This window comes from Poecile atricapillus, chromosome 11 (genome assembly GCF_030490865.1).
Source record: "Poecile atricapillus isolate bPoeAtr1 chromosome 11, bPoeAtr1.hap1, whole genome shotgun sequence".
Classification (NCBI taxonomy): Eukaryota; Metazoa; Chordata; class Aves; order Passeriformes; family Paridae; genus Poecile; species Poecile atricapillus.
Genome location: NC_081259.1, coordinates 6,616,224 through 6,631,631, shown reverse-complemented (window position 1 = coordinate 6,631,631; position 15,408 = coordinate 6,616,224). Strand labels below are relative to the sequence as shown.

The 15,408-nt window shown below is 41.6% G+C and overlaps 1 protein-coding gene across 12 annotated transcripts in view; it reads right to left on the bottom strand.

Moving 5' to 3' along the window:
* Positions 1-15,408, bottom strand: part of AKAP13 (A-kinase anchoring protein 13) — a 207,328-nt gene that overhangs the window by 146,042 nt on the left and 45,878 nt on the right. For all 12 annotated transcript variants that reach the window (XM_058846593.1, XM_058846592.1, XM_058846596.1 and 9 more), the window contains 2 exons: positions 14,944-15,040; positions 4,025-4,069 (listed from right to left, as the gene is read on the bottom strand). In XM_058846593.1, coding sequence (XP_058702576.1) covers positions 4,025-4,057 — 33 coding nt within the window. In that variant the 5' untranslated portion in view covers positions 4,058-4,069; positions 14,944-15,040. The remainder of the gene's footprint in view (positions 1-4,024; positions 4,070-14,943; positions 15,041-15,408) is intronic.

Sequence of the window (15,408 nt, the reverse complement as noted above, 5' to 3'; positions counted from 1 at the left end):
CCACACACATCACTTGAAGGGAGATTTTCAGGACATCATGCAGCTGAAGACATGACCTTGATTATTCCTTCGTGTGTACTCCATATTTATTAAAGTTTGGGTAGAAATAAGGACATGGCTTGTGAGCCTTGATCTTTTTGTAATTAAATCTCCTGCTGAATAATCTGCTGGACTCCCAATCAAAGATAGTGTTTCCAAAAAGATCAACACTTCACATTTGCAAAGCACTCTGCCATGGATGCTAGCAACAGTGGAGTTTAAGTGACTAATGCAAACAATTTCATCTATAAACAGAATTAATGAATCACAACAATAAAAAGGTCACCTAATAATAAACTTCCATTGTTTAGAGCATTGTTAATTCTTTTTTTTCATACTCCTAGATGATCTGGATATTCCAGTACAACAGTGACAAGAGCCAGGAAGTACCTTACAATGCTGAAGCTGAAATTTTGACTTTTGGTGGTACGGAGATACAACTTTTATAAAAAGATGACAATCACTGAGGTCACTGCAAGCACTTAAAAAAAACCAAACAAAACTGAAGTTCATGACTTCTCACCTCCCATCCTCCTGTTCCACCCCAGCCCTGCCAGCAAACAGAACAGCTTGGTCCTTCAGCTTTGAGAGCCTGGGCTCCCTGAGCACCAAGTCCCAGGCAGACCACAAATAAGGTCTGAAACATTGTCCTTCATCCACTACACTGTGCCCGATAAGAATTCCCATATCAACAGGACGGCACCGAAATACAAGAGGGATGTGAGTAAAGTTAGTTTTGGATTTAATCCAGTGTCTGTGCATCAATAAAGATGTTCCCAACTGCAGTCTGAGGCAGATAACCAAAGCACTGCCTGGCCACGTGCACTTTTTTTTGCAGCTGAAGAAATCAATGCATCTTAAAGAAGAGGGTTTAAACATTTTTATTTCAAATTCACCCCACAATATTCAGCCACAGGCTCTTCTAAATCGCACTGTCCTTTCTAAACACGATTCCGTGCTGGCAGTGGTAGGGCTGAGGGATCTGCCTGCCCTCCAGCCCACACGAGCACCGGCACGGCGCTATCGCACCCGAGCTAAACTGGGGAACACTTCCCTGCCCTATCTCTCCTGGCACTGCTTCTCAGCCCCATGACTGCGCTGCTGGGAGCAGCTCCCAGCTGCAGGGCCAGGGAGCTCCTTAAACAGCTCGTTAGAGGAGGTACCAGCAGCTCTGGGTCACACATCCAATGCTCCTGGGGGACAGGAGCCAGCTCTTTGCAGAGCATAGGCTGAGCAGCTGTCCCAGTCCAAACCTGCAGCAAGGCTCGGCTCCAGTTCCTGGCAACCTCATCAACAAGGAAACAATCAGGCAAGGCTTAAATGAGACACTGAATCACAAAACCACGACACTCATTATTACAGGATGTGTTTTCCACCTTATTTCTTAATCTTCACACTTACAGGGGCCAGTAATCTCATTATAGGCTGTGACCTCTCAGTGGTCCCAAGCTCTTCAGAGGCAAGACAGATGATTTTTACAGAAGAGGTAAATAGAAGTTCAAGCAGCCAAAATAAAGTAGCAAGAAGGATACAACAGGTGGTCTTCCTTCCTTTTATGCACACTGATTTGAGTAATACAAGAATCTCTATCCCGCTATTGGTGTGTATGTGGAAATACCATTTTTTCCATCAACCAGAAAACTTTGGCCCCAAGTACACTGGACATCTCAGCTTCTCAAACCCCTCTTTTTAATTATGAAGTATTAATCTGGTAATTATCAGATAGGATAAAATAAGCTCTAGCTCACTAACTAGCTTCCAGAAACTGGAGACATAATTTTTTACTTTTTCCTCCTAAAAGGAGCTCAGTAATGCTGCTGATGAAAACGGCAAGATGATCTAAAGGATTTTTCAGGATGAAACTCATGGCAGATTTAGTAAAATGATACACAAAATTGCATAATCCTTAATCTAAGATATTAGCTTAAAAGAGAAAAGAATGTAAAATATGCAAAGGTGTCAAAAACAAAACGGTCAAGTGTGGGAGAAGCATGTTCTCCTGAAAGTAGACAAAGATAGGGAAATCCTCTGACATGTCAGTATTGCCTGTTATTTCCAGTCATTTACAGAGATGAAATTCCTTATGTAGGAATTAACAGGATACTGTTCTCAGTAATTTGAAAACAAGATCTAGGAGCCTATATCTGAAAAATGGAGTTGCCATCACTCTGAAGAGAGAATGTGGTGAGGTTTTTTTATTTACCTCCCAGCAGCCAGGCCACAAGACTGCTATGTCTGTCTTTAGAAAAGCAGAAATACCAGGAAAATACCCATTTTTTGTGTTCTGCTGGCACCTAACAACTCTCAGATGAGCTGTCAATTAGCAATACATGGAAAACAAAACTGATCTTAAAATGTACAAAGCATTTATACTGAGAGCAAACAGAAAGACTAAATCTTGATCTTTCAAATTTCCTTAAGCTACCAACAAATTTGTTTGTTTTGAAAGGGAGCTGATTTGTGTATACACCTGGCCAGGGGAGGAGAAGAGAAAAGGAAGTCATTGATGTATTAATAATGTAATTTATTTGCTCTGCAAAGAAATTCTATACCAAGTGCCATATAATCATTATTTTACACCAGGCTACATTTGACCTCAGCCCAGTTCTCTATCACGTGGGGATGAGGACTTCTAAGTGTACCACTTCAGTATTACATATTCAATAAAACCCCATACAAAACAGTGGGAAAATAAACTAATTCAGTAGATAAGCCTGAGAAAACAAAGCCTCCAGATTAGCAAAGTCATACACTGTTCAAATGACATGAGAATAATTTTGTTCTGCAGTACAGCATTCATGTGATTCTACTGCAGCAATTTCATCATATATTTGCACATTAGTTCCATTCTCTCTTAATGTGTCCTAAGTTTAAATGAAGTTTCTTCAAAGTCAAGGTATATTCAGTAGACCTGAGATTTAACAAAATTCAGGCAACATTTAGTTTCAAAATTCAGGATGTGGTGTACTCCTGGAAAGCCACTCTCACAAAATCAGGTCACACTATGTAGTATTTTAAGATTGCTTCAAGCACAGACTTTGGACAGTGGGTAGAGAATAAATTCCAATGCAAACTTCTAGCTGGTAATTAAAGGCAGGCAAAATTGAAAGCCTCCATGGCATTAATGGTCAATACGATCCATTACTCACAACATTCAACACCCTCCAAGATCCAGGCCTATCACCAGTCCTGATTGTCTCTCCTTCCTTCCCCTTAAAAGCCGTATTCGCAAGCAATATTCCCTTCAAATTTTCCATCCTCCCATCCAGCTCTGCCCTGGCTGGCGAGGTGTGTGGGCAGGACCACGAGCTCCAGCAGCTCAGCCTGCTCCCAGCACAGCAAGGCAATGCAGAAAGCAAACAGTTACAGACCTGGCTGGCAGCTTTGGCACAGATTTACCACACGCTCACACACCCCCACACATCCAGGTCTAATTTGACAGTGCCCATGTTCTCCAACAAAGCTGCTATTCAAGAGCCAGGGGAAGCTTGTTCCTTATTAATGGAGCCATGGAGGTTACGAGCTCCGAGAGGCTGACGTAAGCCATACCCTGCTGCAGCCCAGCCCTTCGCTGCCTCCAGCTCCCTGCCACGTTTTAAACTCCAAACAGAAAAATATTATCACAGTGAGCAAGCCCTGCACACTGGGATGCCCCATTTTCCACACAAGCAATTTCTTCTCACCACATCCAGTCACACGAGCACAGCCATGCACCCCAGCACACTTTGGGGAGGAAAAACAGAAGTGGGGGATACCTGCACAGAGACAGCATTACGTGCCTCAAAACCTATTTAAAACAGTGCTGGAAACCACAGGAGCTCTGTGACTTACCTGAGAGCGTTACCACTGAGCACTTGCAACTGAATTAATACAAATAAACTCCTTAGGGACCAAAGAGAAAAGAAGCAGCATCTCCAAAAAGCTGATGGGAAGTGTTTTTTGTGAATAGTAGGAGAAGAAAAGAAGAGTTTTAATTGGTACTCACATACAATGGAGCTTGCTGTGGATTAAGTTTCATGACCTCAGAACACTGAAACAAAAAAGAAAAAGCAAGTTTAAGCTATTTTTCATAAAATTGTAGGTACTTCTAAACCAGTTGCTTTAGCACTCACGCATTCCTTTTTCCAATAAGCACTTTTTCTCTTCCCCTTCATGTCCATCTCCGTTCATCTTTCCTCCTAGCAATCCTCCCTTCATATCTGCCTTTTATGACAATTATCATTCCTAAATTGAAATCCTTCCACCAATTCCCTTGTTCCCCCATGAAAAATAATTTATAAGTATTTGTAGTTCTCTCTGCTGCTCAAGAAATCCAACTACTACCTTGTCCAAGGTAATCTGGTGTAATTTTTTACACCTTTCATTGGATTATTTGTTAAAAAAAACATTTCAAAACTACATAGAAAACAAACTATCAAAAATGCTCTGAAGGAAAAACTTACAGAATATATGATGCTCATGGTTCTGCCTTAGCATTCTTCATAATCAAAATCTACCATTACCCATTCTGCAAAAGCTATTTTAGTCAAGAATCTTTCCTCTTCCCAGTTTGTCCCTGGAATTTCTCTATAACCTGGTGAAAGTTTCTTATATTTTGAGCTTTAAATCAGCTGAACCAGAATTTCTCTTGCATTAGATCCTCCACTCCAGCAGAAAATATTCACTCTAAACAAAAGCTCTAAGTTTTCATTTAATGTGTGTATTAAGAGATCCAGGATCCTAAGATGAAGGAATGCAAAACAATTAAAAATGGAATTTCTGCTGTTACTCATGTCTGCAGAACTGGTAATGCTCTGAAATACTTCAAGCCCTTTTTAAAATAGATGAAATACCACTCTGCTTTTCACACAAAAAATGTGGGATCTTGTTCATACTTTGCTCCTTTCCAAATCCCACAGTTTGCCTTTAGTGAGACAGAAATTAAACCACAGCCTAAATTCTCTTAGCTGATTCCAGCTAGCCTTGCTCCCTCACATGCTCTTTTTATTTTACATGTTTTTGTGCCAGTTGCTTTAAAATACCAGAGCAACCTGCCAAGCTTGTGCATCAAAACAGCCCCTCTGCAAAAGGTCCTCTGAGCCAGCCAGTAGATGGACAAGTATTCTGCCAAAGTTTTAAATCCAGTCCAATTCATACCTATTTTCAACCTTGAGATTCCCTTTCACACAGGAAGAACACCCCAAAATGTTTATGCCTGATAGTTTTCACTGTATTTTCAGCTCTTACAAAAACTTACTGAGGAAAAGAAGGGATTAGTAGCATTAGCTGCCATTTGGGCAGGTGAGCTCCAACAACAGCTCTGCAAACAATCTTCACTTGTGCCCTATACCATGCCCCTGGCAGTTCCAGTCCTCCTGAGGGCTCAAAATGAAAAAAAGACACAAAACCAAAAAATGCACAAACCCTGCTGATCTACCTCATGACCCACCTGAGCCTTTCTCTCCTGTTCTGCACCTGGGTGTCCTAAACAGGAGCATAAAAGCATGACCTAGGCATGAGCACTTATTGTATCTTATAGAAATCAAACCATGCTCAGAAAAAAACCCCAAGCCTTCAAGCTTACCTCACATATGGATTTTTGGAATTTCTCATTGCTATAGACTAATTCCTAGTGAATTCAAATTCATGACAGTTTTTGCTGGGTTCTTTTTTGGCAAGAGAAGAGCACAGTAGCAGCAGTGAAATAAGGTGACACTGCTGAACACTGGGTCTTGTCAAAAAATTGTGGGAATACTTCCTGCAGGAAGATTTTCCCCCCTGTTATCTTACTAGCTGGCCCTTACATCAGTCACTTAAAGCGACTCCTTGGTTCATAATGCACATGTCATTCCAATTTTTCTAAGGATGCAAACTTAATTTGCAAGGAGCCAGGCAGGTTTGGAAGATATTTTATCTTGTTAGGAAGTTCTTTGGCAAAAACACAGGAGAAAAACTGAGTGACAGATAAGCCTGAATGACTACTCTGCATCAACAAGGGACTAAATTTAGGTTTGTAGACAAGTGAATTTCTCCAACCAAAGGAAAGGCAGGGAGCAGCCTCTGAAAAACTTTAAAGACCTTTAATCCAGTAAGAGGAGAAAAAACAAAAGGCAGATCATACTGGCCATAACCAAGCCAAGATACATAGGGATCCTAATACAATCAACAAGTTGGACTACTTCAAGCATAAAAATGAGGAGGGAAAACAAAAAAACAAACAAGAAGCTAAACCTTGTTTTCTCCTGTTATTTAGAGGAGCACATCCTTCAAGCCAGTGCCTGCTCGGAGCCTCAGAAAGCCATTTCTATCTTTTTGGGCAAGAAGAACTTGCTGTACCAGATACAGAAGAATGCAGTGAGAATAACTGGCCCTACTGTGAGATCAGGATCTGGACTGCACATGAACTGCCTTGGAAGCCAAACTAACAAGAACAGGTAAATATAAATCCCACCTCCCTTGCCCAGCTCCCACCCAGCACCCTCATGGCAGCCCACAGATTCTGTACCAGTGGCAGCTGCCTGGACTTAAAACATTTATGGTATTTCTCACAAATATCTAAATCTTTTCAATTTCAGTGGCTGGTAGGTTTATCACAAGCTCCATATACATCCAGACAATTACACTGCAAGGTTTCTAGAATTATATTAGGTTTTCTACCTCAGGATAACACACTGAAATCCCTTGCATTTGCAAATTGGAAAGTAGGACATCAAATGAAAATCCAGGTTCAAGCTCTTCAAGGCAATAGTAGTTTTAGACATTATAATGATCTGCAGATGCCAGTAAAATAAAAAGCTAATGGAGCCTCCTCAAAATGGGACAGATACCTTTCTGCTCTGTTAGGCACTGAAGAATTAATACAGTGAGTTTTATTAATGTCTCTTCTAGAGAACTTCTGTGTTATTTCACACAAAATTTCATGGATGAGGATAAATAACTGCTCTTCATTTCTCTGGCTATGGTAACATATGTCAGGGAAAGAAAGGAAAAACAATCATTTATTTGCTTTACTGTGGTTCCAAACCTCATCCAGAATTAGGGCCCCACTGGTTAGATGCTGTAAAAATGTCAGTGCAAACGAAGTTTCTGCCCTGAAGAGTTTACAAACAAGCACAGGCAGCAGGAAGGGATACAAACCCCATGTGCCAAAGCAATAAACCCTCTTCATCCACCACTCCCAGCTACCACTTAATTTGGCCACAATTAGGTGGTTTATTCTTCTAGGCATCATAGGCAAAGTGTGTATCGTGAGGACAAACCTGACAGGAAGGTCAACGTTCCTCCAGGCCAACCCATCCCACACACAATCTGTCAGGCTGAAGAACTTTGAATACCATGTAGACAGGAATGCCAAAATGCCTTTTCCATTTTCCCATCATACCCCCTTCAGGATTGCTCTTTTTGGCAATGGGCTTACATCAAATGCAGGTTTCACTGCCCAGCTTCTGTGAGCTCCCCAGCATCCACTCCTGGCTGCCTGGCTCCATATGAAGTAAGAAAGAAAACACAGTGACACTCTCAAGAGATGCCCATTAATTAATTGATATTGATTTTTATTTTTTTTTATCAGAAAGAAGATCTACAGAATGGGCAGAAACAAAAATAATCACTCTTGCCTCCAACAACTGCAACAACCAGGAGGTTGAGAGGTATTTAATCCATGTGGCACAGCTGGGAAGGCCTACCTACCCCTTTCCCTCTCCATGCACTAAATAAATTTCAATTGTAAATTCTTGAGTTTTTTCAAGCTTTTCAACTTCAGTTTTTAGGTATTTTAAGTAAACTTCAGTTAGGCATATACTTCAAGTTTAAGCTTTGCTGAAATTTATCTGAATCTCAGCACCTGACCTTTTCATTTATCATTTTAACATTTGATTTTTAGAAACATTGATCCTTATTTGCAAAGCTTTACCCATGCACTCTCAGCTGTACCAAAGAGAAAAAACCAAACCCCAAAGAAAACCTAACCCAATCTTAGCCATAAAGAGCTTGTGGTTGCAAGCAAGAAAGAACAGCCAAAAAACACATGAAGAATCTGCTGGTTACAGATGGCATGGAAAGCATTCTAGTAGATAAACAGAAATGCAGAGAAAGCAGGATGGCTTTCCAGCTGTAAGTGTCACAGCATCGCTGGGATCAAAGCCAAAGGAGGATTTACTTTTTTTTTTTTTTAATGCAACAAAATTTACTTTTTACAGAGTTGACATTCCATAACATTGGTTTGAAGAGACTAAACTTTGATTTCAAGGCTCTGGAGCAACACTTCATCAGGTAGCCAAACTACATATAGTCTATAGAATTTAGGAAACACTGTTGATGCTGGTTATCTCTAAGAGAGCAAGAGAAACAGAATTTCTTTTATATATTTTTTTTAACAGGGGCACCAAAAACCCACACTGGGGCAACCTGCCTTATAGGCAAGCCCAACCCTTTCGGCAAATAGCCCAGAAGTTGTAAAAGAGTTTAAAGAAATCCCAGGATTTCCTGGGAGCACACATTCACCTCCCTTGCTGAGCTGCATCACTTCCTTCTATACGGCTACACTACAAAAAATAAAACCAAGATTCCAAAACCACATCACTTCTCATTCAACAAAGTACAGTGTCCTCAAGGGCACTCCTCCACACTCTGGTTGTACAAAATGTTAATTTATGAAGTACTTGGAAATATCAAGAGGATTGGGTTTCAGGCCCTACAGAGCTGCTGCTCTAAACTACACAAGATAAATAAAGATGGGGAAGTGGTAAGGGGAGCAGAGAGGAGACAACTGCCCATATACAGAGGAATTCCTGCTGGAGCCATGATTTCATGCAAGGAGAACTAAAATAGCAATGTCTTTCACAAGTTTATTGTTCTCCCCTAGTGTCAGGGGAATTGCTAAACTGGAATATTCCCCTTTTCTTCTGAATGGTATATGACCTTTATTGTGTTGTATTACCCATCATCAGTCTCCTCATTTTTTTGTTATAACACAATTATTTGAAAAATGGCTCTTCTTGGTTTAGTTTTGGGGTTTTGGTTGTTTTTTTTTTCTTTTTCACCTGTGGCAAAAACTCTGAAAATGGAAAGACACTATGACTTGATATTGGTTTTATTACTTATATTTTCTTATGTGGTCTTTTTCCTGGGTATATTCCAGCAAAGCTGAGACCTGCAGTAAGTTACTCTCACCTTGTGGTATCAGGCAAGACATGGGTTTGTTCACACACTCTGTTCCACAAGTTTCATTCAACACTGAATGAACACCAGAACTCACCATTCATAAAATGAATGGGCTTTCTAATCAGTGTACTACTGCCCTGTCCTTAGAACCCATGTGAAAGAAGACTGAAAAAAACCAGGACAAAACCTACAAACAGCTTTGACAGGAAAAATAAACCCACAGCTCAGCTCTTCAAGAATGTGCATGGAGAAATTTGTATAGAGTAGCTGCAACTGCAGTGACTAAAATAAACCCTAAGACGAGCACCATAATACCAAATGCAGAACAACTTTCTCCGTAGCTCTAATAATGCATGATTTTGTATATCTGGTCAGAGATGGGAGGCTGAAGGCATTAGGAGAAGTAACCCATCCCAAATTTATTTAGCAGACACTCAGGGAAGTGATACCACCAGCAAAAGTCACTGACCCTGGAAAGGAGAGGAGGTGAGGAAACAAGAAACCACATCTCAAACACACAGCAGCAAACAAGTTACCAGCATATTGCAGCATTGTGTTTAGTATCACAGCTGAGCCTAGAACTACAAAATTTCCAAATACTTGTGTACAATCATCTGAATTTATGTAACTCACTGAACATGTTTTCTCACTAAATGAATTGCTTAGGAATAAAAATACATCCTTCATACAGCATTTCCACAGGTGATGCTGCTTCCTAGCTGTGTCCTGTCTGCAAACAAAAATATATGCTGCCATTCAACTACAGATGAAACAGGAGTTTCTTTTGGGTACAAGGGATGAGAAGGAGGTTTAAAAGATGTTTTGTGTTGGTCTGGCTCTACCATCACTCTCCTCCAAAAGCACAGAGCAAGCCACCCCCAGGAAAACCAGACAGACAGACATTCTGTTACAGAAAGAGAAGAAACTTCACAGAAGTTTAGAAAAAAGGAATTTAAAGAATATATAGATATATATATAATTGCAAAATCTGCCTAAAATCTGTCAGATTTCTTCTTTACAGAGTTGGGAACCACAGTCCTGTGGCCTGTATACACAAGAGCCCACCAAGCAGCAGTGGGGGAGTTGTAGAGCTGAGCTATTGCAGAGGGGCTGGAGCCTCACTGCAACACAAGCTAACAGAGCGTCACTGATTTAATTGACTGATGATTTAATAAAATGCCCTGGATATAGATTAACTCGCTTTGCTTAATGTAGCTCAGCTTCCTGGCAGCAGGAACTGGCACTGCACTGTTCCTGGGCTGGGAGCTGGACTGCCCAGGGGCACCCACCCCCTGCTCACACCACTTGCTTCACCCAAACCTTTCCCATTACCCTTCCCAAAATAAAGAAGTGTAACACAAAGCTAAGATACAGGCAAGCAGATACACACACACATAAAAAAATAAGCTTAAGCCTTATCCATACTGTAGTAAGTCCCTAACTCAGCTTTGCCAGCCCTGTCTTACTCCAGAGACTAATACCTAGCCAAACACCCTTAGTCTCAACATTATGTTTCTTCTTTTGGACCATTTAAATCTTGTAATTGTCAAAAAAATCATTACCTGGATTACTTAATTCCTGCCCAAATCTTGGGAAGATATGAAGCAGTGGAGGGTTAACAAAAGCAGCACTTTCCCCATAAAGGGGAAGGCAGAGATCCCTCTCAAGTGTTTCCCTGCTCCATCCCTTCACCTATTAGTAGGTACAAAAAACAAACCTACAAAACTCAAACCACAGCAGCTATCTCTTTACAGTTCATATGCCCAATTTCAAATTAAGAAAGATACTATAAAAGTTGGAAAAACAGAGAGTAAAAAAGGATTATTAGCCAGCTCTAATTATACAAACTGATCTCATCTTCTTGTCATAAGCCTCTTTCCTGTTTCCGGAATCTATTTGTGCTACAGAAAGACCAGCCTTTTGTAAATGTCCATGGGTCATCAACACAGGGTGATTAATTTCCCATTTTACAGTACACACATACTGTCAAGCAATTCACTTGTAATCCGATATAACCCTGCCCTCACTTGTAAATTTTTTCCTCTAACATATTACAAAAGGCAAACAGTACTTAAGATACCGATTTGTAAAATCCAAACATTTCAAAAGGAGGCATCATGCTTCTATAATAAAATAAAAATCACAGACCACATCTTCAGTTCAAGTAGCTACATCCTAATAAAGTTAGGACCTAACAGTCGACTTGAATTAAAGAGCAGCATGTACGCAAAAGCACACATATGTTTATACTCAAATTAAGTCCTCCAACAGGTTCTGGAGCAGCTGTTTCACGTATGCATGAGACTTTTATCTCAGGCTCAAAATTTAACTTCCAGAAATCCTTAGCAGACATTCTAGCTGTCTCCTCTAGTGAGCAAAATCCAGTTTATACCTTCCTACACACTTTGTTGTTTCAATACACGTTTTGGCAGTAAACTGTGGGGAAGCTCTCAGTGACAACCAGTTCATGTTTGTACGGATGATTCTTGACTTTGGGGGTTTAACCAGGACCTTCATGGAAATCCTTAGGTACCAAACTGAAGCATCATGCAAGCTACTGGGTATCTCTGAAAACAGAGATGCATTATATATGGGACAAGGTGCAGAATGGAAGGAGGCAAGAACAGGCTTTGGGGAGCGTTTCACCCCAGTGCATAAAAGGGTAAACACAGTGGAGAGCTGTCAACAGAAAGGAGATACCTACAGCCTTACACATGCAGTGGGAGAGAGCAAAGCCTGTAACTATTGATTCCTACACTTCTTGACTACCTCCTAAAACCTTCTCCACTTCACTATTCTCCGACTCTCAAGGCTGTGCTGTTTTAGGAACTATGCTGAGCAATGATGGTTTCAGGAATATAAACAACATCCCCAAGCCCTAGAGCTGAGCAGTAAGGCCCTGCTTCTCACTGTGCTTCCCAAACCACAGCATTGTACTGCATTCCCAAAAACACAGGCTTGCAGCAGAAAACAATCCATGATGCCCAAAACACCACACACATTTTAATGATGACAAATATGAAATATTTCCTAGTATTTCCAAACCAGGTGGTTACAAAATGAGTATTTTAATAAAGGCATGCACCAACCTTAACTCTCCACAGCAGAGACTTCTAGCCACAGGTCGAGTTGGAAAAAAATAGCATCAAGACCAAGATGCAAGACATGTTTCCACTTGCATTTTGGTCTAAGAAGCTTCAGTGCCCAACATTTTAATGTGCTTTTCTTCTCTGAAGAATACATCAGACTCATTTTTCCCTTTAGGTTCCATTTTGCAAATGCTGCCATTGTGGCCCCAGGCACCACAGACTTACTCAGGAAAAGGCTGGCTGACACTTTACTTCAGAAGAGGAAAATTTCATCAGAAACTTCAGGTTTCCTACAGGAGTACCTGTGCTAACCTCACTCCCTGTGGCACAGCATGACCACATCTGACACTGCAGAATTACAAATTGTTTCTTCATAATTGCTCTTCTCCTTTCAACTCACACAACTATGGGAAAATGTTCTACTCTAAACATATACTTTAGGCAGTGAGAGAACATACTCATTTTGCTGAAACATCCTTTCTGAGGCACAACAGGCCCAAAAAATGCACATCGTTCACTCAGCAACTGCAAGGATGGAGTCACTTGGTGTGGCATTCCCTGCAAGGAAAATGAGAGCTCTGTTCCCAGGACACTTTATTGCACTGGGAATGTCCCACGGGAAGTAAAACCCCAAGCAACAGAAAATATTACATCCCTAGCCCAGAAAAGAGAGAACACTCACTCAAGCCCCCTTTTTAAATAAATTAAAGCATCAAATAATGAAAATCCAAGTAAGCACAGTTTGTATCCAGTTCCACTAACCAACCTTCTGCACCTGAGCCTTTCTGCAGCACATTTATATGCAAAACCCCACATTTTGCAGACACCTAAAACTGTTTCTTTCCACTGCCTTTACAAAGTGACCTTTCAGGCTGGTCTCTGAGGAAATGAAGGGGTTAAGTGCCCAAAGGTCCCAGCCTCCCCAGTAAATCATTTATTACTCCAGCTTGGGGACAAGGAGCTCTGCAGAAGCGAGAGCCCACGCTGTGCAGCTGTTCCCAGCCAGGCAACTCTCCACAATTATGTTATAACACAGGATTAAGCTCAGGGAGTGGAAATCCGTCCCTTCATTGCTGAAGGCTTTTTTCTTTTTTTCAAGTTATGCAGCTATTTTAAATGTTACAGAGCTCATTAACATGAAGTTCATTAAGCAGTAACCACTTTATGAATGAAATGAAAGGATTGTCATTATAAGCACAATTATGGAAATACTAGACCAGCAGGTAGAAAAAGGAAAGGGTATGAGAATGCTGCTCCTGAACTCCAAATTAGCCTTTCTCTTTTTCCCAGATCCTTCAGAGGAGGCACACCCAGAAATCAGACATGAGGCACAGGCTGGTTCCCAGGCAGGACTTCAGGTGAGCAACTTGCTGCCTGTGCTGGGCCTCCCCAGAGATTTCGCTGCTGCGGCTGAGTACAAAAAGTCATCCCCCTTGGTCATGCCCAGAAAGGGTCTGGAATCTTCCTCAGCAGTGAGCACTGCTTGCTGCAACTCACCACACTCCCCAAATTAGCAGAAAGCTAAGAAATACTATGACAAATCAAGCCACAAATTGCTTCTCTGCAGCTGGTGTAGTGCATTCCTCCTTTAAACATGATGAACTCGGATGACAGCTCTCAGCAAGCCTCTTATTCATTCCTGATAAAGCAGGTTCCATTCATAATCATGCCAAGGACTTCATTTCTTTCTCAAGGTCTGAAAATAGGTATAATTCCACTGCTCAACCCCACCAAAAAAAGGAAAACCCAAAGAATTACAATACATACTTGTCTCTCTACAAGTAACAACAGTTTATGATTAATCCACCCAGCTGTTGCCACAGCTCAGTAACACCAAACGATTTGGACTCAGTCTCGTTGAAGTGCTGGTCTTGTAGGCAAGACCATAGAAAATATGAGGCACTGCAAAAGGTAAACAGGTTAGGGACAGCAGGAGGAGAAAAGAGGCAGCTTGCCGAGGTTTTCCTCCCTCCCTCTCTCCCTTGACAGAGCTCACACATGGCAAGCGCCCATTTCCAGGCAAGACTCCGGCAGTTTCTTTGCTTCAAGCTAACAGTTTTTACGCATTCAAGTCTTTTTGGAGAGAAAGGGTGTAACTCCATGAGTCAAAACAGCTCCTGTCAGTATTGCAATAACCATATACTCGCTTTTTGGTCAGATCCATCCTGTGATCTGGTTCACCACACCAAGAAGCTGGTGTTAGCTGAACAACAAACCCAGAAGGCTCAAGAACATGACTGCTCGGGGGCAGACAGACTGACAGCCGCTGTGCCGACCAGGAGGCACCTCAGCTCTGATCCCGGCCGGCTCCCGTGGAAATCCTGGGGCTGTAACCATATGCCTGCCCCAGGGACATGAAAGCTGTATCTTAAATTATTAGGGGAAAACAGCTGATGTTTTAAGTGTTAAGTGCTATTTTATGCCACTTTGTCTGCTTGATACAGGAGGTAACACCACATATCCCTTTCCTACTTCCACGACAAAGAGATTGTATTTTATGGCAAAATAACATGTTGAATTTGTTTATATCATTTTAACTGCTTTGATATCAGCATCCCCTCCTCCTGTCAAGGCTAAGTTTGACAAAAGGCTTGACAATGGGCAAACTCCTCCCAAACCCCTCATCTCAATCCTGGAGTATACCTGAAAGAGCTGCCAAAACATTTAACCTTACTTTAACTGCATGAAGCAGTACAGGTGGCTCCAAGACGTTCTTCAGGTCGTTCCCACACCAAGTAGGGAGAAGTAGGGCAGGTCACAACACTCAGCTCCTGGAAAGGGGAAGAAGAAGAAGAAGGAGTCAACAGGTGCAAGGGCCAGCATGGCTGAGAGCAGTCCCAACACCCAAACTGGCACTGCAACACCTCCACCAAGGGGGAAACCATCCTCTCCCTTGCTAGCCATGTGGGAGGCATGTGTTGCTTCCTGCAGCAGTCCCATGTGGTTCCATGAACACACACAGGACAATGGTCACATTATGGATAGGGCCATTTATAGACACATGTGGGCATCTGCCACCACCTAAGAATAACTTCACTGCTGTGTTGTATTTGCTGCTGTCCTGCTATTTGGTTTATCCCCAAAGCTGCTGATCTGCTGTCCATCACTGTATCCCAAACAACTAAGCTGGCCTTAAGTA